The 24,067-nt window shown below is 38.7% G+C and overlaps 1 protein-coding gene across 1 annotated transcript in view; it reads right to left on the reverse strand.

The window, feature by feature from the left end:
* Positions 1-11,362: 11,362 nt before the first annotated feature.
* Positions 11,363-24,067, reverse strand: part of tmtopsa (teleost multiple tissue opsin a) — a 59,469-nt gene continuing 46,764 nt past the window's right edge. Inside the window, exon 4 of the mRNA XM_062429041.1 lies at positions 11,363-11,647. Coding sequence (XP_062285025.1) covers positions 11,363-11,647 — 285 coding nt within the window. The remainder of the gene's footprint in view (positions 11,648-24,067) is intronic.

Consider the following 24,067-nt stretch of genomic DNA (forward strand, 5'->3'; position numbering starts at 1 on the left):
TGGCTCTATTGCTCTATATTTTCCAAATATCCTAGAGAAAGACTCAAAGATTGTTTTTCCAGAATGTTTAAGGCTTTGGACACGTGGAGCAGAGTGGTTTGAGCCTGCCTGTATCGATCAGATGTGGGATCTAATTTGGCTTTGATCTTATAAAGTTTGAGTTTAGGTGTACAATTTTGAATTGAATAACAGCATGCCTAAGACATATCAAAGGTGGAAGAAAATTCCTTGTATTATTTTGTACCAAGTGTCTTCTGAAGGGATTCAAATAAATCTGCTTCCCGTTTATTTTTAAGGACATCTACAGGCATCAAATTTCATCCTTAGGCAGTACATCTATACCATATTAATTATTCTACCCAGAGAGTCAGGAGATCCCAGTGTTATATATCCTGCCTCAGATTCGATTATAGAGGCTGATAGTTAGCTGCATATAGATCTTTATGTTTATGTCTAACCCATATCCCAAGGTACTTGAATTTCTTAGGGCAAATTTTAAAAGGAAATGAGCCGGAAGGCATCCGATCAGCCCCATCACGAACAGGCATCAGCTCGCTTTTCTGAATATTAACTTTGTATGTAGATATTTTGCTAACTTAGACCATTAACTTAGGGAGACTTGAACAGGGTTGATCATCTGCATAAAACAATGCTTTATGCTCCAATCCTACTTCCTGAATTTCCTACCCTCAGAGTAGGGGGACTGATTTTTGTTAGTGTGCACGTCCAGCCCTTTTTGAGGTATTCAGCCTGTTGTGTTGAAATAAGATCAAACTGGGCCTGCAATGACATACACTTTTTATTGCGTCTGCAGAGGGCAGTTGACCATATAATCTATCTACCTCCAATATCTTATCTCTCAGCCCTTTAAAGTGTGTAGTATTTGTTTTCTTTTGTATATTTTTTAAAAATTTGCTGCATATGAGATGGCCTGTCCCTCCATAAATACAATTTCAGCAACTCACTAATAGTTAAAGAAGACCTTCCTGGGGTTTGATCAGTATTAAGGAATACTGTAATCTCAGATGTGATGAAATTAGTCAAACCTTCCTCTGATAGAAGGAGAGGATTGAGTCTCCAAAGCTGGTCACTGGACTGTGAAATAGGAATACGCATTTTCTTAGTTAAGGAACCATGATCTGAAATAACTGTTACAACGGTTACAAGGGAAAGGAGTATTTTATCCAGGAAAAAATATCTATACATGAATACTTGAACGAGCGGGAAAATATTCTCAGAAAGTAGAATAAGGAAACCACCACGCATGAGCAATGCCACATGATTTAAGAAAAATCTGGATTGAACATGACCTGGAGAAGATTTTCAGTTCACTTTTTAGCCACTCGGAGGTGCTGATTGTGTTTTGCATAATATGTGCCTCATTGCTTGTCCTTTGGTCCCTGTAGGAGGCCATTTTTGTTTTCCTTGCTATCCTTGGGAGAAAGCACATTGTCAAAGCATCTACATCCATCTTCTTTTGGAATCACTTATAGAAGTATTGTCTGTAAATTGCTAGCTATATTTTGTAGCAATATATATCAGTTATGCTTTATGAGACATATAATCCATGATGGTAAAACATATTGATGAGGATTATCATATTTATAGTGTCTGTATTTTCTGTCTTTATTTCAGTTTTCCTCCATTCTCATACTATCAAGCAGTGGTGTGCAATAATTCATTAACTACAATATGTTGAAGAGTTATGTCTGTTCTGCCCTCATCAAAAAGTCCTTAACTAGACAAATGCATATTGCCCCGTCAAAGTTAGCTTTGAAATGTAACAAAAGGGGCCTTTTCCACTGTAGGAACTTCGGGGCAATTTTATGGGGCTTTGACCGTTCGTGCATGTCTTCATAGCAGGACCTGCCTCTGAAGGGCAACCTCCTGGAACTTTAACGGCTGCAAAACGAGTCCCTGCCTCAGGGTATGTACTCCGTGCAGCCCTGAAAATTTCCTGGGTGGGGCTTGAGGTTGACTTGGTGCTGATTGGGTATACTCAAAGTGGGATGTTTCTGTAAAGTTCCTGCCTCCTAAAATTTACCTGGAACTTCCTTAATGGAAACAGGACTAGAGCATCATAAGCTCATGGCTGAGGGTGGCCCATACTGTATGTCAAGAAAAAAAAAGTAAATAAAATGAGAGGAGAGGAAGCCTTAACAACATCAAAAACAGTTCTCAGGTCAAGCCAGTTTCACTTCCCCAACCATCATGAATACTAACAGATGAGTTATTGCCCGATTGGGATAAGGCTTTAAATTTGGATAGTGTATAAACACATAAAGCTCGGTCCCACAATCACACTTCAGCTTTTGATGTCAGACAGATGTCTCTTAACAACTATACATAAACTATGCTGTATAATATATCAAAAGTGACAAAAGCAGTGATGATATGTTTAAACAAACATTGCCCCATCAAAGTTGGCCTTGAAGTGGAACAGAACATTATAATCCCATGATTGAGGATGTCCAACTCTGTATGTCAAGAGACAGAAGTAAATAAAAGGAGATGAAACAAGCATGAATAGAATCAAAAAATTGTTTCCTGTTCGAGCCATTTTCACCTCAGGACACCTTATGAATACAAACAGATAAATGATTTTCCCCCTGGGCCAGGCTTTAAATTGGAATAGTGCATTACTGTAGCACATAAGGCTCAGTCCTACATTCACACTGAAACGTCCATTGTTGGGATGATATCTTTTAACATAAGCATATAAACTATGCTGCATGTTATAAGTGGTAGCAGAGAAAAAAAAAAGGTGATAATATGTTAAAACAAATATTGTCCTGTCAAAGCTTGACTTGAGATGAGATACAGTATCACTGGTCGATGACTGAGGGTGACCTACCACATATGTCAGCAAATAGAAATAAGAAAAAAAGAAAGGAGAGAAAGCTATAACAACAGCAGAAAACAGTTCACTGGTTAGGCTGGCTTTACCTCCACGGCTCTTTTGCCCATTTGAGTTATGCTTTAAATTGGAATAACGTATAAACACATCAAGTTTAGTCCCCCAATTACATTTCAGCCGCTGTTGTAGGGATGATGTTCTGATGATGATTTCCTTTTCTTCACCATTGTGCGTGATGTGGACACCCTGAAGGTTGCGGAGTACATTCCTAACCTCTACTACTATCAAGATCCCTGTTGCGTGATCTTGATAGTAGTAGAGTTTTTCCCTCCATGTCCACAAGTTACTCTCTAAGCCTTGTAACCTCTACCTTTAAAACAGTTACTGCAGTCTACAAAGCTGCCACCTTCTCTGACCATGATGAGAGCCCACCACCCCCCCCCCGTTGATTGTGGTTCAATTGGTCGATCTCAAGTCTTCGGCACGTGTATTTTTCAGTTCTGATTTTATCACTGCCGAAATGTCTGCTTTTGATGACAGAAGAATCTGCTGTGTAGCAGGCGGGGTTGTTCGACCTGGGTTTTCAGTGGAACTTGAGGCAGCATTGGCCCTAGTGCTGGATGATCCACTGTATTTATACTGTATTTGCACAGATTCGTTGCAATTGAGCCATATACACACAGTCATCTTACTTCAGAAATGCATTCAGAGCAGATTTCCCAAAGTTTTGTAATGCAAAGCACTTATTAATTTTAAATAAAACATAAATTCAGTGAGAGCTCAAACTAAAGGCATCCTACTTCATTGTCAGGTTTGCTAAAGCTAAGCTGGCTAAATTAAATTTTGGCAAATAGTCTTGAATATTTGGCTTATACTGTAGCCTTAAGTATGATTTAGTCTTATAAAATGGGTACATGTTTTCATAAAAATACAACTTAGTGTTGCTTTGACAAGCAGAATTCAATTAAAACAAAAAGATGATGGTTGCTTATGGCCTCCAGACATGTGCCTTGACCGAGGCACCAAAATTCTAAACTGTTCACTGAATAAAGCATCTGCAAACAAGGGAAGGTTGATGTGACAGTTTGAAAAGTAGCCTTTATCAAAGGTAGCCGTAACTAAAACTGGCTCAGGTTACAACCATCAGCTATGAAAACGTTCTCTTGAGTGTGTGAGAGATGTGGTGCAAAATGTCTTAAAGATGGGTAACATTGCAACAGACTTAGGCATTGCCATAAAAACACTTTAAAGGTGTAACCCAAGTGTGGGGAAACCAGATGTTTGTTTGGCCAGCAGAGTAGGACACATACATAGGATATACCGTGAATGAGCATAACGGGACTATGTGTGGGCTACTTTTCATTTTGGTGGATCCTTTAGTGTTTTGCAACAGAGGTATTTTTTCTTCCACTTTGCAAAAGTGATGCCAGTATTTCCTGACCGAAGCTCCCAATCCCCAAATCTTAAATTGCCTCCTCTATCACATTTAGCAACCCAGCTCCTACCAACATTTCCTGCAGCAATTTATCGCAAGGTTGTCTGCAGTTTTGGGCCTTCTTGGCAGAGAAATTCCCACGCAGTTAATATTTCATTGTATTAATGAATCTCATTTGGCCCAAACTGTCACCTGAGTTTTGAAGTTGAATACAGTAATTAACCTTGACAAAGCTAGGTCAAAAAGTGACACCAAGTAGAGTGCAGTATTCAGGGAGCAGCTGAACACTGTATCACTTTGCATCCATCATCCTTTCAAATGGAAGGTCAGTTCAGGCTTTGTTAGTATATCAGACCACATGAGTGACAGTTTGACATACAGTATTTTACAATAACTAATAACTTAGGCAGTTTTCTTTGTATTTGTTGTTATTGTGGTTGTTGATGCAGTAATGAGTCAGAGGCAACATCCCCTTCCAGAAAATGTTTCATGTAGTCGTTTTTATGTTAATATTTATATCATAAATGGGGAGTATCATTAATAGTATCTATAATTAAGGGTAGAAAAATACATTTGTTCATGTAAAAAATAGGTATTTAAAAATATATCAAGGAAAACTTGGGTGCTTGATTAGCTCAACATGCATAGTTAGTTCAACGAAACCCCTGTCACTAAATGAAAAGGCTTTAGCAATTAAATCTTTGCATCTGGAGGGCAGAGAAATAATGGAATAAGAGAAAAAGATCAGCAGACCGAAAATAAATTGGCCCGAGGCTAGTGACAAAACTTAATTCGGAGCCTTTTAGAAATTACTGAGGAGCTTCAGCTGCATAAAGAACTTTGGAGTAGGAGGTGTGTGGCAATTATTTATAGAAACAGTCAGATTATGCTTTTTTCCAGGTGGCTCGTTGAACATTCAATCCATCCAGTGTCCAAAAGTAGTATTTTTTTGAGCTTGTACTATACAAAGTTGGTCTATGTAAAGTTTAACAATTCAAGTCAAAGACAGACGTTCAAGCAGCTAAGTAAGGCTAAAGACCCCAAATGTAAAATGATAAGGTGAAGACTTTTCCACTGGTTGTGCTCACTGTACCATTATAAGACCAGGTGGACAAGGACGTATGACATGAAGACCTAAACAGCAAAACATGGAAACGCATCCATTTACTAAAATAGGAGCACATGCACCCCATATAAACAGTTATAACCAGTTGTCTTTCTTATAGGTATGGTTGGGAGTCATGGTGAAAATGGAAATTATAGCTTATTTAACTGTTGTGTATAATTTAGGTCAATTTTATTATTGAGAGGAGCTGTTATTATTATTATTTTTTTCTCTCCCTTTTTTATAAACGCAGACATACTGAGTGTGAATGTTGCCCTGCCTCAAACACTGTTAATTGAAGAGATCGGTCTGCCTCAAAAAGTGTTGATCAAACTGATGCAAAAGCTGATTTGCTATCTATTTGTTACTACATTTCAGACATCCCAGAGGATCTTGAAGAGTTGTAGATCAGCCAGAATGATAGGACTTACAGTAAGGTGTCCCCTAACACCCTCCTGTTTTACCTACAGTCTATCTCTATTCTCAGTCACACAGCATACTTGCAGGACAGCTGACTGAAAGTTGAAAGTTGAGCATAATTAAAGTAGTGGCAGGGGCTGATGGCGATTGGTCAGATGGTGTCTTTGTCCAACACTTTGATCCAGATCTGTAACGACTAGCTGGATGATCTCCTGTCTTCTTGTATTACACACTTTGGCTCTTAGAGGGTAGCATAAATACAAAAGCCCGGTTTGATTACATTTATTGTAAATAATGACAGTTTCTTTTGACTAAAATAAGGACATTTTTCACAAATGAAGAAAATCAAAATATAACAGCCAGCTTGCCAAAAAATGTACAAAGGACACTGATGATTCCCAGTGGATGGGCCTCTGATTCTGAGATGTTCTGTAACACTTTATTGCTACTATTGAGATGAGGTCTGCGTGTGTCCTACCTTACACAGAAAGAGGTCAAACGTATAAAGCCCGTGAGAAAATTCAAGGTGGGAAGTTTCAGGTGACACTGGATTTTATTAATCAATTAACTGTGGAATCCCTTGTGCTGTCTGCACTCATTTACAGAGTGTTTTATCATCAGAGTGCTGGCTTGCCCTACTGGTCACATGGCAGCCTGCCAGATATTACAATCGCTTTAGTCTGCCTTGTTTGGCAGGAGTCACAGACAAACAGTCTACCACCTGTGCTGCAAGAACCAGGTGGCAGGAAAGAATCAGATTTCTTCAATGCTTCGCTGTCAGAATAAACTCTGTAAAGGGACATCTCCAACTTTTGGACTATGCTATTTGCTATAATGCTATTGTTGTTGCTGTGAAGCCCAGTCTCTGATGAGCATCTGATCTTACTTCTGTTTTATTATCCTAATGGAATATAGTATAGTATACGGTGTGTGTTAAAGCTAGTAGTTCCTTTAAGTTAGGTGATCTTCATCATCATGGTTATAATTATAACCACAGGGTTGAGGTTAGGAGACAATTGTAGTTACATTTTTAAAAGACCTTTCCGACTCGCGGTTGGAATCGAATGAAAGGTTTTAAATTTACAGATGAATGGATGTAATGAGATGTATTTTTGAAGAACCTGTTAGATGGGATTGAGTCATCAAATCATTTTGTATCCTTGATTCTCTCATGGTGAAAAATGATTTAATGCAGAAATGGGCAAACATAATGCATTTGCAATTTGTGAAAGTAAATCAGTGTTTCTATGATATTTGAAAAGCGATAAATCCTTTGTTTGGCCAGATCTCAACTTTTCATCTCTTCCATCTGGTTTTGCTCTGCTGAATAAAGGAGCTGCAGACATGATCAACAGAGAGAGATGCACAGAGAGAAGTGTTAAAAGTGTGAGAGAGAGGGAAATCAATTTTGAAGCAGGCCCTTTAGTGGTGCATCTGGACAACTGGCTTTTACTTTTGAGAACAGCTGAAAGGGTTGGTGACAAAAAGGTAATTTGGATTCTTCTCATCCCAGCTCCATTCCAGTCTTGAGGCTATTCAACTGGCTAATCAGACATTGCGCCCAAGGCTTCTGTTTAATGGAGTCCATCGCCACAATGTTGTCTTACAGCCATGTTGATTATTGGTGCGTCTCTTATCTCTGCTCACCAGGGGCTTTATAGTAAACAGTGTAGTCCAAGGACCAAGCATTACACAAAAACAATTAGCAGAACATCCCTAAAGGTGTAACAATGCCTGAACGAGATTTAAAATCAGTGCTGGGAACAAATCTGTTCAACCTGAAGTCCAACTACCAATTTAAGTTCAGTGGATAAGCTTAAAGGTTAGTTTGTGCAGTTCTTGTAAATCTCTTGGTTGTTATTCATTGATAAGACAAAGGTTCATAAGGGCTCTCATAGTCCTTAGTGTAATATCTACTGCTCATAATAGATCAGCAAATTATGTAACAGATAAGACTGATAGTTTATCCATTAATGAATTTGCTTTAATGATATAACTTGGCCAATCACACTGAATTTGCAGTGTCAAAACCCCAGTGCAGCCTTAAGGTGAACTTCATGTCATGACTGTTGTTGTCATATTTAAGGACCTCACTCAAATGCATCAAGTTTAGGTGGTATAAGTGCTTATAGTAACATTGACAGGAGTCTTTTATATCAAACAATTCACCCTTTTCAGTGATTCTAATACACATGAATACATATTCAAGATGCCCATCATAATATTGTCAGATTACACCCTTTAGGTATTTCATCTCACACTTTTCTAGAGGAACTACTTTAATTAGTGGAAAAGCAGCCACATAGCATTTATGTTCAGCTGTCGATGTGTAGCCTTATCTCACTCTGAGTTCTCCAGGCTGTAACCAGATGATAAATGTGTTTTTTTTAATATAACTGAATGGGCATAGGCAAACCAGGGTTTAGAGATTTAAGATGAAAGACTGAAGACAGTCTCCTTGACTGAAAAAGTGAGGCTAAAATTTTATTGAACAATTTGTTCCTTTCTTTGATTCTGTGTGAACTTAAAATGTGGTATGGGTAAACTACTTGGAGGTAGTTCAAACTCGATAGAAAGTCTGGTGAAGGAAAAAAAAATCTTTTGACTGGGTTGGACGTAGTTTGGTAGTCCCCTGTTATTCCCCTTGGAAAATCTATGTTTACGGCATTATAGACAGTAACCACATTCGCAGCTAGCTAGGTTCACCCCAGGTAGCATTCCGGCTCCATGAAGTCAGCTTAGACATCCTCTTGCCTGTAAAAGTGTTAAGCATTTGCATTTGCTTAACATTCAGCTGCGTTTTGAATGGCAATATATTCACAGTTTTTAAGCTTTTTCTTTTCTGGCATAGACACCTTTATTAGCAGTAGAGACACAGGAAATCATGGGAGAGAAGAGGGGGGTGTGACATGTGACATGCAGCAAAGGTCCTTCGGCCGGGATTCGAACCGAGGTCCGCTGCGTATATGTGGCATGCGCTCTTAACCACTCGACCACCTGCGCGCCCACAGTTTTTAAGCTTTACCCCTTGATTTCTGTTTCAACATCTGCCATGCTCTCTTTCTGGCACAGCATATATGCAGCTTATAATAATGACAGATTTACCACTCACAATTATCCATAATCTTTGGTTCTTTGTTCCTGAGAGAGGCATACAAATGCAGGATTCTCATCTCTAGCCAGTGCCTAACAGCTGTAGCTAGCTAATTAATTAACTTCACAGTGGATATGCTATTATAAGTCTTTTTATAATGTAACCTGAAACATATAATGTAGTATAAAATATTCTGTTACCTTGGAGGTAACACTGGGTTATACTCTCCTTAACACAGCCATGGTTAGGTTATTGATGTTAGCAGTTTACATTAGAGCAAACACACTATTTAATTAAACATTTGGTTTTTGAAAGACTCCAAAAAATACCCTCTAAACTCTTTAACTATGTATATATAATCACATACAGCCCCTGGAACATCACTGTTTAGCAAAGGTTTAACAAGTGGTCAGTTACATATGATGAATATGTAACTTTACATATACCATATAGCCAGTGAGCCATTGATGGATGTTTACATTTTTCTAAATAAAGACCAAAATATTATGTTCTTCCTTTCTTTATTTCCTGCTGTACCAAAATCGACATGTTGAACCATGCATTTTGTGTACCATTATACCCCTAACATATACTGTATATTACACTTTAAACCTCCTTCATTTTGGCAACCACAATCTCCAAACAATCCTCCATCAACAGAAAACACTGCAATGTTGTAAACAAAACCTTTATTGGACAGCAACCCTCAAAAAATATGGACATTTCTTTAGCTTTGGTATCAACTCACGTACTGTTTGTTGATGTATACAAGATCTTGACGGCACATACAAAAACAGATAGTGTGCTAGAAGGGAATTACAAAAAATTGCACACACTTTAATCGTATCCAGTAGTGCAAGTACCAAACCACTGATAGATTAGACATTCATTGACAACACAGTATAGATGCACTGCTCTCAGAGACCCCACGGTTATCTTTGTATTGCAAGAAGGAAAAAAGTGTCAATCAGGTATCAAAAAATTGGAACAAGATGCAGACAAGCACATGGCAAACTATATAATGTATACAGAACAAACGTATTCCACCTATAACATTTTTGTGGCCTTGGATAATGTCCTTTATCACATTCTGGAAAACATTGTAGAAGAATTTCTGTTTATTGTTAGGATCTTTAAATTTTCTGTGATTAAGCCAATCATTTACAAACACAGTAGAAAGACTTCTGAGGAAGCAAATAGTTTAAATATTGTGCAAATTATGAGAATATGCACTACAGAGTGTGCACTCATGAGCAAGGCATTGGACTGGTAATAGTTAATGGATGTTTGAACATGACTGTTACATCAGGGGGCTTGTGACCCCAACTGTGTGCAGAACACCCTGAAGTTTGGGTTTGACCAAGCCTAGCAGAGCCAAAAAGTGTGATCTTACTGTGTGCTGTGTATATATACATGTGGAAATATCTAATTAAAAACTATGAAAAAACAAAATCATCTCAGGAGGAGAGTACATTCTCAGGATTTGTTTTACTACACTGCGTATCAGCATCAGTGCTATTCACTGAACATTACCAAACACCACTGAGAAATAGAACAATTTCTCATTACTGCATTTCTCTGAACCAATTTTCATATTACACTCAGTGTACATGCACAGTCCTTACTGAAGAAACTATACGGTAACTCTCCAACATGCACCTATCTCTGTGACCTTAAAGTCACTATTACAAAAAACATAAATGCCGCTAGCATGCTAGCAGTGCTACATGTACAACAAACCACTTATTAAACCACTTAGTTGAAAAACCATGTATCCATTTTAAAATGTTAAGTAATGAATTAAATAAAAATTACTGACAGAATAAAAGATCAAAAGACAGATACTTTATCATTAAATCATTAAGAGTACATTCTTATTACTGACTGTTTTCCCATGTATTTAAAAAAAAAAAAATCTTGTCTACCTTAGGAAAGACTTAAAAATGCTCATCCCTTTGTAGTATACAAATGGTTTGTAGCCATAACCAATCAATACAAAAATACATCTTATCCCTCTTTCTGCACTCAACACATTTCTGTTGTGACATTTTATGAGTTAACATCTTACCAAACCTTAGATATTGCACAAAATGAATGATACCTTCAATTTCTCTTCTGTTACCATAACAGTCTGACAGTACTTTCTCATCCTTAAAATGCTCCTTCTTGCCTGACAGATATAGACGTTTTTCTTCTGCAGAGAAACATAGACTGCCTGCCTCTGCAGGTTTACTGCATCTTATTTCTGCTCATATTGTCCAGAAGCAGTCCAAGATTTCCCTTTGTTCAGGTCCATCATGTCTAGTAACCATGGCAGAGATGATGCAACAGCTGCGTTAAATCCACCTGGACTGGCAGACTGTAGCTCTTCCAACCTCAGTAATACTACCTCTCTCATAATTTATGCCTTCCCGGCTGGGGACTTCGGGATTTCATGGTTATAACTAATCATCACCCATCAAAGTGGGCCACTAGTGATACTATAACAGGTTTGTTGATGTCTGAAGATGGGGCTTTGGTGACATCAATCGTGGGTTCAAAGGGTGGTCCCAGTTGGGGCACTGTGGCTGCTGGTTGACCCAGGGAAGCTACCATGAATAGGATGTCGTTGGTACGGCGGGGACCAGTGGCTGCCACACCCCTTACGGCCTTGGTGGCAACTTTGGAGGAGCTCTTTATGCTGGAGCCTCGTCGAGGAGCCTCGCAGTGCAGCAGCGCTTGGAAACATCTGTAAAACTGGGGCAAGCATACAACACAGGCATGTGATCAGAAACCTATTGTACTGCAAAACTAGACAAGAAGATGACATAGAAAAGACTCCACAAGAAGAGTAATGCTGTAATTGGTTCCTTGACCTTGTCTGAATGCAATAAATACGACTGCTACATCCATAACAGATGTCATCAAATATTTCTTGAAATAAATTAATTTGCCTCATAATTTTTCCCATCTCTCTCTAACTCTTTTTCTCTAGTGAACCTTTGGGGTAATTACAAATAATTATGACTGATTGGACTCCCTTTCTCTTTCCTGGCCCTCCTCCTGCTCCCCATGACACTGCTCTCGTCATTTGGGTCATTGTGTCTTCAGCCTTTTCATGTGGAACAATATGCTGAGGGACACCAATTATATTTAAAGTTTTCAAATTATATTAAATCTTGAACTATTAATTTTCAGTCACGAGTGGGAACAATAACTGCATAAGTGCTTTTGCTCCCATGAAGAGTGGCAATTTGAGGGTGAGAGAGGTAGAGATGGAAAACTGCCAATCCCATGTTTTCGCCCAATCTGTTATTTTCTTCTCAGCCACTGAACTTTACCACAATGAGCTTAATAATTTTCATAGCGAAACTTTATGAATTAAGACAGAGAATATTGGTTCAATTTGCATTTTGAAAAGGGACCAAGTGTGTGCACATCCAGGTAAATTATTCAGGTACAAGTCAAGAAAATGTTCATTGCACGGTACAAAGGAGTGAGGTCTGCACATGGTTTAGCTCCCAATAAATAGTTTTATTATTTATTTTTAGGCTTAATTTGCATTTTGCTCATTATGGCCCAAGATATGCTTTTTTCTTTTTGCCTTGCACAGTTCACATAGCTGTAACCAGGTGTGTGAGTCAAAACAGGAAGCAGACTGCTTGCCAAAGTGGAAATTACCAAGTGGCAGATTGTAGACCCACTGAATCATTCCCAAAAGTTGTACCACGTAAGTAAAATGCAAAAAGCTGTTTTTGTAGAAGAAGCAAAAAGTCTGAAATACAATAACTGACCTATGGGGAAGACAAAAGATCATTCTGAGACCTACTGTCTTACTGCACTCACTGGAGAAAATCCCTTCAAACTCGCATAGTTTCATACTAAGAAGATGCCCAGCGCAACTGCTCAAGATGGTAATAAGGATGCTAGGTGTGCTACTTAATACGTAAGTGCAGCTCTTTCAGATTTGAAAAACAGCCTTTTTGACTAGTTTCTGTGTGCAAACATATCCTCTCCACATTGGAGAGCAAGAACCATAGAGAGCAGCGAACACTCCAGAAAACAAACCAGCGACCTTACAATCACAAGTCTTCTTTTCTAACCTTTATACCACCACTTCCCTGGCCATCCACTACCATCGATACTGTGTGACATACACCTACACCATCTAACCTTCTCTACAGTTTTGACCAGTAGTTTGTGTTAAAGAGACTGAACTGAAAAGCTCTCATGTTCTCTCTTCTTAATAAATTCCCTGTGGTCAGCCAGAAAGTGGCAGTAGCTATTAGTGTCTACATGGTTCTTCCACCTATTCCGAGGCAGCTGTGGCTAGATATAACCTCTTAGATGCCCTTCTTTGTCTGCATCTCCCAAGAGGCTGTAGAGGGGGAGAAGAAGAGGCCCTTTTTGCCACTTTGCGTAGGATTGTATTAAACTTCTGAAATAGGAAGCAAAGATCGGGGTCCTGCTGCATTTCATCAGCCAATTAAATCGAGCAACTGCACTTCAGCTTCTGATGAGAAAAGTTGGTCTTATTCAGGCTGAGAATGGCACTGTAGATCAACAAGCTGAGCATGGAAAAACTGGCATTTTAAGCCCAGGACACTGTTCACTCTATCCTGGCCCTGGTTTGTTTAGGGTGCTCCTGGTGGCTGCACTACAGCATTGTACCTTAAATCTGGATATATGACCTGTGACACATTCACTGTCCCCTGAGGTTCTTGCTCTCTTGTCTAGAATTGGCACACAAAAACACCTGAGGTCTTCTGATTTGTGGATATTCAAGTAGCTCCTTCATTCAGCTGAGGATAGCAACATCTTGGCCCGTCTATTAGTTGTGGGTGCCACTGTCACAGGAGAATGCCATTATTGGTGGGGATGTCTTTCTTGTGACTGACTGGTGAACATAGGGTTGTGGTCTGTAGTGTGTACCGTTCAGACCATGTGTGCTTTGTTTAGCAGTGGTGTGGGGTTTAAACTCATTGACCTGCTCATTAGAGCCACTGCTCTCTTACCACAAACCTATTTTGACCGGTCACATTCTACTTGTAACATATTTATCAGCAATTTCCTTCCCAATATGTGGGCTTTTGTGGGAGAAATGTGGTCAGTCACAGCCATCGCTTGGTAAATCTTTTTTTTTTAACAAGGTGGGAAGTAAAGGCCATCAGCACTATGTCCACCAATGTTCCAGCTGTTTCTCAGTGCTCTTTAACTGGACTTGACTTCATTCAAGCTGTTGCCTATCAATGAGGCACTGGTGCTTGCCCTTACTTCTGCTAGAGGGCCAACATGCAGAGGAGAGTGGGAGTCCACTGTGTCTGCTGGGTTCCACCTGTACTCATAGAACAAGGTCTCCAAGTAACCTTCAATTTGTACCCTTATTATTGCTCATAAATTGGTGAGAAGTATGATAATAACCACTGTGTGTGACATGATGGAGATCTTCCTACATCTAATTAAATGGCTGACAACAATGTCACAAGTTAAAGACTAACAATGGATTAGATTTATTTCTAATCAAGTTTAAAACCTGCAGCCTTTAGAAATCAATCACAAGTTTAATCAAAAGCTAATCTTGTGTCTCTTGAATAGTTTAGTGATATAGGACCCCATTTAAACCAGATTGTGTTTGATCAGGATGCATTCACACCTGCCATCAACATACATCTCAAACTGTTTCCATCGACCATTTGTCATTTTTCCTCAGGTTTAAACTTTGTGCAGAATTAAATTAATCTACTCGCTGTTGATAGTTGAGCGCAAGTCTATTAGCAAACTGGAATAACGTAATAACTAAATGTGTAGGCATAGTGCAGTAATTCGATAATCATTGTTAAGGAATAAGTAGTTTTTATGTAGTAATTTTCCAAAAGCTAAATGGTGAAACAGTAGTAATTAAATAATAATCATGCACTGATTTAAATAGTCATTATGTAGTGATTATCAGTAGGCATATGTCCCAAAACTCTACTGCTTACTACTGAAATTACTGCATAAATCACTACAGTTTGCTACACATCAGGTAATTGAAACGAAAGGTTTTGTGTAGATATTGTATAGTAGTGATTCAGTAGTTTTTCATGAGGGTTGTAGTTTTCTAAAGCTAAGATTAGTACTTGAGCAAAAATGATGGAAGGAAATTGATGGGCGATCAGTGTCAACTTGGTTATTTCCATAAACACATTACCTCAAATTGATAACATAGTTTCAGTGATTCTACATAAACCAGTACAGGTCTCTACAAAAACTGTATTCTAACCTGCACCAAAAGTCAAAATACATCAAACACATTTGGAAAGGAGGGACAGGCAGTCTCAAAAGGTACAGAGGGAAGGCATTGAAATGTAAACACTATCTGCCAGGGTATAATAAATAGTGAATGGACCCCTGAATACATTTTTCAATCCGTGAAACAGACCTGGATGTCTGAGGATTGTGATTTCATGCAGATCTTCCTTTTTTATACCCACCTCCACACAACACAGAGCCCCTGTGTTACCTAGCTCAAAGTCCAGGTATGCAGTCTGGCTGATGGACAGATAGGAAGGTTCTGAATAATTGAGCACCCCGGCAGCAGGTTGAAAGCATAACAATTCATTCAGGGTATTTGGCTATACTTGAAATTCCAGGCACTTCCAACCACGTCCGTGAACAGAGAGACATACTGACAACACACAGATCACAATTTAGCCTATTTTTAAGTCCTCTTCCCAAGCTCCTGTTAATGTGGGCTCTGAATGCCACTCTTGAGTAAACGTAGTATACTTAGTATACTTCCTGAGTTTCATGTATACTTATAGTCTACTACATTTTCTCATGAGCACAAAATGTGACGAAACTCTTTCACAGCCTGTCTTGTTAACGTGAGGATACCATACAAATCAAATGCACACATAGCATAGCATGTCAACTGTGAACAAAATTATATATACAGAAACATTAAGAGAAAGCAAAATAAAAGGTTGATCAAAAGACAGTAATAAAATTAGATTAATAGAAGTAAGTTGTACATTTATTGTTGTAAGTAATAAGAAATGAGTTGAGGTGACAATTCATGTATGAGGTAATATATTGTACTGTTCTTATTGCCAACAAAAACCATGAAAAGACCAAGACCAACAACTAATCTATCCTACTAACAAGTATGGCCTACATAGACGAAGCCTGATACACTGTATCTTATTCCTTTGTGCCATAGATCTCTATTGTTTTTTTGTAATTAAAACCACATTAATGAGCCACATTGTTGCACTGGTAACAGGTAACATGGACATGGTAGTTCATTTTGAGTTGGCGACAACGACGTTAGGGGTGTTTTTACAGCTCTGAAATGTAATGTAATGGGTCAAATTTAACCTGAACAATATGTAAGGGTGTAAATAAGTTAAGTTTAAAATGAGAATTTAAAAAAAAGCATGTATATATGACCATGTTTTAAAGATTTACAAATCTTCACTTCGAACCAATATCACCAGCTTCATCCTTTAAATGACAACCTAAGTCATTTTCAGTTTCAAGCATTACTCAAAACTGTTGCGACGTGATCTTTTTTCTTTTACCACAACTCATCTCAAGAGAATTTCGTGGTCATTTGACATGACATTGAACTTCTCCCACACATCACAACCCGTCAAATGCTTGCTGAGTGTGAAAAGATGGACACAGAGAGACTGGGAGAGAGAGAGAAATGCCTCAAGACATTACCACACATTCTCCTCACAATGTATGTAACAGTATAAGCAATACATTCATCCCCTCAGTCAGTCCATAACCTATAGGTCATCCATGAATGAAGGCCAGCCAAATGTAAAGAAATATGACGATTGACACCTCTCTGCGGTGCTGATGCACAGTCCCTGCTCCCTACATCTGTCCAAAAGGATGGCTAGAAAGATGGTAGAGAGGGAGATAAAGAGAACGCACTCATGGTAGAGGATGAAGTCAGTTAAGACACAGGCGTCAGGGCTAAGGTCGAGAGAAAGGTGAAGGCATTGACAGATAAATAGATAAAGCATGACAAGGGGATGGAAGGAGCTAGATGCCCTGACAGAGTATTCTGGAGAGAGAGGTTTGGGGTGACTCTGGGAGGGCCATCTTGGAGTGGTCACATCAGGTTTGGGTGATGCTTATATGATCTGGTCTGATGCTCAATGGGGGGGGGGGGAGAAGATGACAAGACGGTCAAATGTCAGGCATCATCTCAGACTATAAGGCTTCATCTATTTTTCAAGGCTGGGAATGTCTGCTCAGAGCTGGTATTTTTCCCTTTCAAACCTGACTGCACAAAGAGTTTCATTAGCATTTCTCACACATTGGCTCGGCTAGATGAGACACCGGTTTTGTTTGTTGTGTAAAAGGCCAGCTCACTTTAACATAATCCAAAAAATATGAGGTAGAGAGTCTTACTTGCATTACCACATTGCAGAGCTGGATGCAAAAATGAACTGAGCCGCCTTCTTTAACTGAGTTTTTTTTTGTGACACTAAAATCACAAACTTTTTCAGCTTTCTCACCACTGTTTGAGAATAGTTTAATCGCTGACAATCACTAAAGTACACAACAGTTAATCAGTTTAAGGAATCTATATTAGTTGAGTCAGCGGCAGGAAGCATTAAGTTTCTTTTTCGCTGGATCACCAGATAACTCACTTCTTCATTTGACAATTGCATGACTTAATTTGATCCAATAACCTCCCCACTAATGTGAAGTATCCTGCAGACCATAGAATGTAATATAAAAACAAATAGATCTGAGAGCTCCCCCCAGGGAAAATCATGGCTGTCACGCGGGAACACGTGAGCAGAATGACAATCATCTGATTTCCTCTCGGGATTTCCTGGCACATTATCAATTCAACAAAGGCTGCGCTGTGTTTATATTGTGTGCATCAATCATTTCCTCATACTGCAATCAGTAGCTGGAAGTTCCAAGTCTCACAATGTTTAGATATCCTGCAACATCTCATTTCCATGATATGGAGTGCCATTAACTTAATGTTTCCTAATAGATCTGTCGCTTGCCTTAACACTGTATTCTGAGTAAGATCATGTTTGAAGTGGCTGTCCTTTGGAGTGATATTACGCTGTTCACTAGCAACCAAACAGAAACCAGATCTTACACTAAACGTTGGTACCTAACAATGCAGCAATGTTTTACCAACGCTCTTTCCTACCACAACTTTTTCAGATGCACCATGCTTACTATAACAGTAAGCATACACTGATTGTAGTGTAATGTATGCACTGTATATATTAATTGGCTCTACTTTGGCTCCTCATTGGGAAATTAAGCAGTAAGCGTAGTTCATTTTGCATAATGTGACTGCTATGCCTCGTTAACACAGCCACTCATGCTAACCGTGTGATTTAAGACGTTTGTACTAATGATGCTATGCTTGCTCAAACAATAGAGGAATGTAAAGAAAGCATGGAAGCAGTGTAACTTTACAGACAATGGTTCATACATAGTATTAAGTGTAATGCCAAAGGGGTGGATCAAAGTAAGGCGCTATTGAAATTTCCCAATTAAAAAGATGATCACATAAAGATAATATAGTACACAATAAGTATGGGGTAAGTCAGCCTTAAGGCTCCTAAAATCATATCACAATTGAATTTCTCATATAGGTCAAATGATTGAAGTTCTGAAAACTAGTTTATAAACTGCAGTCAAATGTGTCCCAACTGAGTTTAGCATGAAAAAACATAATTATTACCATGAAGTGAATAAAGTGCTGATCAGATAAGAAGAGCAACAGTAATCAGCTATTAATAAATGTGATTTCTTTGACCAGTTGTTGAATATACCTGCATCATGATTGGTAAAACTTTTGTCTCCCATGTCATTTAATATTGAAACTTTTATTTAATATGTCAATCTGGGTGTTTCTTGATAGAGACCGATCTAGTGTTGACCACTGACTGAGTTTGATGAACTAAGTTGAAAGATTTTCATTCAAAGGACAGCTTCATAATCAGTTGCCTGAGAAAACATTGAAATAGGGTCGTCTTGCCATAATCAATCGTCCTGTTTTTAGTGCCTGAGTCCCTCATTTTGATACTATACTTCCACCACAGCTCAATGGGGAAACACTAAGAGGCAACTTGACTATAAATGTGGCAGATATCCACTTGATACACCTCTTTTAGTGTCCATTTGGGTACATGACTGTTGTTGTAGGACAGATTTGACAAATGATGAACCTGTCCTTAAAGTATGGCTGCAGCAGAGATAGCAGACCCTACCTGGATGTACTTCAGGAGTACCATCCCTTGCTTTTGGGTCTCCTACCGATCATAAAAATCTCATTACAACTCAATTATTGAACAAGTGATGATGGAGATCACGTAGAAAATCACAGGGCCTGTCAAACTGTCAGCAATGATGAAGCAGTTCACAGCAGTAGAATTGTAAGATGTTAAAATCATGCCGTCTGTCGGTTTGTTTGACATATAGTTTTATAATTCATGAGACTGTTCCTCCTGCCCATAAGTAAGTATGGAGTCGTTTGTAATGATGCATCTGCAATTCGTACACAGGTAATTTGGTATTTTTGGAGGTCTGCTAGTTCGCTGATGATGCTTTAAAACTGGCCTTGTAGCTTAACAACTGACATTTGCTTAACATCTCCCCCGAACAGCGTTTGTCCAGTCATATCTTAGCGGCTTTAACTTGAAACGACAGGCCTGTCAAGCTTTGGATTTCTCCTTGTTGAAGCAGCGTGCCTGTAGTAAATAAGAGAGAGATTTGGCATTTGAAGTCTTTGGAGGGTGGTTGAATTTTTTTAGCCTTTCCAAAGCTAAGAGCACTAGCGCAAAGGTGTAAGTTATTGATTAAAAAAGGTGTGTTTATCTGCTCTGGCATAAGCTGCTAAAAGCAGCACGTCTGGTTAACTTTACTGCAGAGGTACTGCAGAAGCCCTTTTTACTAAAGCAGATCCCTCTGTGGAAGCCTGTCCTGTATGCCATTATATCAGAGTGTAGGGTAACATGCTGCTCTTTAGTTGATTTGGGAAAGTGCACACTCTAGCAACCTAAGACACAACAGTTAGTCCTCATCCTAAAAGCTCTCTTAGGTAAAAGTGAAACACAGTTTGAAAATATGAAGAATAAAGCATAAATCTACCCTCTGTCTTCCTTGTCCAGGTATGTCAACTAATCATCTAACCAACGAGATAAGAGTCTAATCTGGTTTTAGATTGTCCTTATCATACGAATAATTCTAGGACATTCTAGCAGTATAAGAACGATGCTTTTTCCTTTCTTTAAAGTGAAGTGATTCACTCGTCTTCTATCTACATGAATCATCAGCTGACGTGAGGGTGCTTACTCATGACCAGGGACATGTAGCTGTAGCCTCAGTCTTTTAGCGTGATATCACGTATGTTGCCGTATTTAAAAAACCCTTTAATAGTGAAGGTTTCTTACTATGTGCCAGTTGGCGTAACTGACAGTCATGAGCTGGAAAGTTGTGAAGAATTTCTAACAGTAAAATCTGTCCCTGTTATCACTGTAAACTACATATGTGCCATATGTAATGGAAAGCGTGTCAGGCATAGCAACAGTTAAGTGGGGAGGGGCTTGGCAAAACCGGTCAGTGACCTAAATAGGACCTTTGCTGTATTGTTTGCAGTTGGTAACTTTGCTAACCTTGCTCTTTACTGTTGCAAAACATAACTTTATGTCATCTTGCATCGACTTTACATTTATTTTTTTCTAGTCTTTGTATATATAATATTTCCTCTCTGCAGGAAAGGATAACTTTAACTCCTTTTGCATCTACTTTACATTTATTTTGTCTAGTCTTTGTATATATAATGTTTCTTCTCTGCAGGTGCTCTTCTAAAGCACAGGAGGCCCTGACAGACACTGCTCCATTAACTTCAAGATCCATCCAAAATAATGATGTTGAAATGAACACAAGCCTGTGGCTGTAATAATCCATAAGTTACAAATTAAGTTGAACAATAGAGTGTCCTGAGAAAAAAAAGAAAAGCAGATTCAGTCCAAACTTACCCACAATTCCAGGGTTTTTCTCATGAACTTTTCTAACATCCACCTCAGGCCTCTCAGCTGCAAGCACCGCTGATGGTCGATGGGGCAAACACACACCAGCTGCTACTTGTATCTGTACAGCATTTTTAGTCTTCAACTCGCCTCAACTCACAGTTTCCATAGTAACGGGCTGGGAGGAATTGAAGACTGAAAATGACATACAGGACATTTGGTGTCCCTCGTTCTCCCACGTTCTCTTTCTCTTGCAGGCTGTCATAAGGTGGGTGATGTGTGGGCTAAAACGTGGCTGTAAGGTCAGGTAGCTGTGGTGGCAGCGGCGGGCGTGAGTAGGAAGGTTGTGTGAGATAGAAACAGACAGAAGAAAGATGGAAGCTTTTGTACCTCCATGTGACGACAACATCTGGAACAGAGTGTTATTTTTGCTGGAAAACCTCACAATAAAATAACTTGACAGTAACTCTGTGAGGAAAGTTTAGACTTCAATACAAGATATTACACCTGAGTGACTTTGGAAGCTGATAAGATTTGCTCTCCAATATACAGCACTGTATAATTCTCTGTATGGCACATGAAATCCAACTGAATGAATCTGCGGGGAATATTTTTTAAAACCTTACATAGCATTTTGTGCTTCATATAATAGAGCGGAATGAGATGATAAAGATCACATTGTGGAAAAAAAGTTTCATCAGTGTGCCCCAGTGGAGAGAACAATCATAAATCTTCAAACTTAAGTCTGGATTTATTGTTTGGCACAAAGAGATTTACTCGAGAGAGCAACTTTATAAGAAAGTATAAAGAACGTGGACTTTATGTAGACTTTAACCTTCAAAGGACTATACAGTATAGTATGAATGAATACACTTTATTCATACAGTGCCTTTCATGCACAGGTTGTGCTTTACAACCGAGCAGCAAGAACAAGACACCAGAAACCCAAGTTTAAAAATACACATACACAAGCTGAAAATGTGAAAAAATAATGTTGTTGATTTATAAGCTCCTATTTGTACAGTTACATGATATTAGAGAAAATCATAAAGGATTAAAACAGACAGTTGTTAGTTATAGGCTATATTAAAAAGATGAGGTTTTGAATTGTCGTTTAAAACTGTCCACTGAGTCAGCAGGTTTAACATTAAAAGGTAAACTGTTCCGTATTTTTGAGGCGTAATAAAAAAGCAGCAGCAGGTTTTAGTGGCCACCTTGGGAACAGTTAAAACAGCAGCTGTGGAGGATCTTAAGGGGACGATGAGGATCATAAAACAATAGAGAGTCTTTGATATACAAGAGGGTGAGGCCATTTAGTGCCTTAAAGACTTTAAAATCAATTCTAAAAGATACAGGGAGCCAACGTAGGTCGCATAAAACAGGAGTAATCTCTCATTTTAACTTTTATTAAAACCCCGGCAGCAGCATTCTGAACAGTCTGTAGTTGTGCAACAGCTGCTTTAAACAGTGCTTTTGATATGCTGGTATGTAGAGTGCTACAGTTATAAAGACAACTAGAAACAATAGCAGAAACAAGGTTTTTTACATCTTGCTGGTTGGGTAGATCTCACCTTTGCTATATATCACATATGATAAAAGTGCATTAATTAGGGAAAAAACAAATCCTGAATAACAGTAGGCCTAATAGGCACTGAATATTGTCTTAAGGGGGCTGATTCAGTCTTTGAAAGTCATATTATCATTAGTCAACGGTGGGAAAAAATTCCCCACAATGCTTTCTATTTGTGTTATTAATCATTTTCTAACACCGTAGGACTAAAGTTCAAATCTTATTTAGGAAGCTCATACATTTTGTCCAACAGTTTGGTCTCCTATTCTGTGAGGAAATACAGAAAAATAATTAATGTCTGGATAATTGTAGCAGTAGATTAACTTTCTCTTTAATCATTTAGGTGGTAGGAATCCTGCAGTACACATGATATATGTGAAGGCCTTTGGAGGAGAACACCAAGAAAAGAAAAGTTTTGCTATATTTCTCAATCCTCAATCCCTTATTTTCCTGGTTTTTCAGTGATGCTCATGGATTCTGTTTAAATGTCAATCACTTTTCTTTACTGGGAAGCTTCATGCACACAGTAGTTGTCATCCCCCAGCTGTACTGTCCTCCAAAACTGAGCCAAGACGCAATCCAAAATACTCTCACACATCAGCAGGACTTGCCTTCATCTAATCTCTGGCTACCCTTTGCTTAAAACTTGAATTTAGTTAAAATGTTGCAGCATGAGGTAGCTGGCAAGTATGCCGATGCTGCGTTCATGTCATATGGGAAGTTCTGCAAATGCAATCTGCTGAAAAAAATGTTCATGTCAACTACCCTGTGGGAGTTAGAGGTAGGATGTGTGGATATTTTTATAGCAGCTGCATTCACACACCTGGTAATGTGGCTGTAGAAATATACTGTAGCTCCATGTACACTGAGGATGGAAAGTCATCACATAATTAATTACTATAGTGAATTTCTATTTGGTATAAATAATAATAATAATCATAAGCGATTGTGGATATGATCAATAGATGATTCAAAGTAAAGCAAAACAAACTTGAATACAACAACGAACTAAACACATTTTAGGATATGTACCATGTAAGCAGATAATAAACTGAAATAATAATGAAGGCCTTAAAACGTGACGATGCAGGAGTTGCCTTAATGCCACAGTGTGGGAAATTTGTCTCCCCCTACTGGAATTTTGAGTAATTTCACAACACTTGACGCTTTCGGCGCCTGCTTACGGTGACACCCTATCCGCTCTATCCCCCTTCGTCTCATTTCGAACACCTAACCCCTCGTCCCTTCATACCTAACCCTCGACCCCTTTTCCTTCCACATAATTAATACTTAAACTCATATCTAAGTTGGCGTGGTCTTTCTTAGTGAATTGCAGTTAACTGGATTTTATGCTTTAACATTACAGTTATTCAGATTATTGTAAACAGACTTCCAGACAATATACCTGGAGGTTCTTTTGGCCTCTTAAGGCAGTTGTTTAAAGTGGACCGCTTTAAAGTAATAAAAGTTTAAACATTTAACAAGCTGTAGGCTTAGAGGAGAGTTTATTGGACAACAGTTAAAGAGTGAGTTCTCGGATTTTTAGATGCCTAAAGAGGTGATTGTATCCAATATTTCACTGGAGAACAAAAACAAACT

Source organism: Scomber scombrus, chromosome 11, assembly GCF_963691925.1.
Source record: "Scomber scombrus chromosome 11, fScoSco1.1, whole genome shotgun sequence".
NCBI lineage: Eukaryota > Metazoa > Chordata > Actinopteri > Scombriformes > Scombridae > Scomber > Scomber scombrus.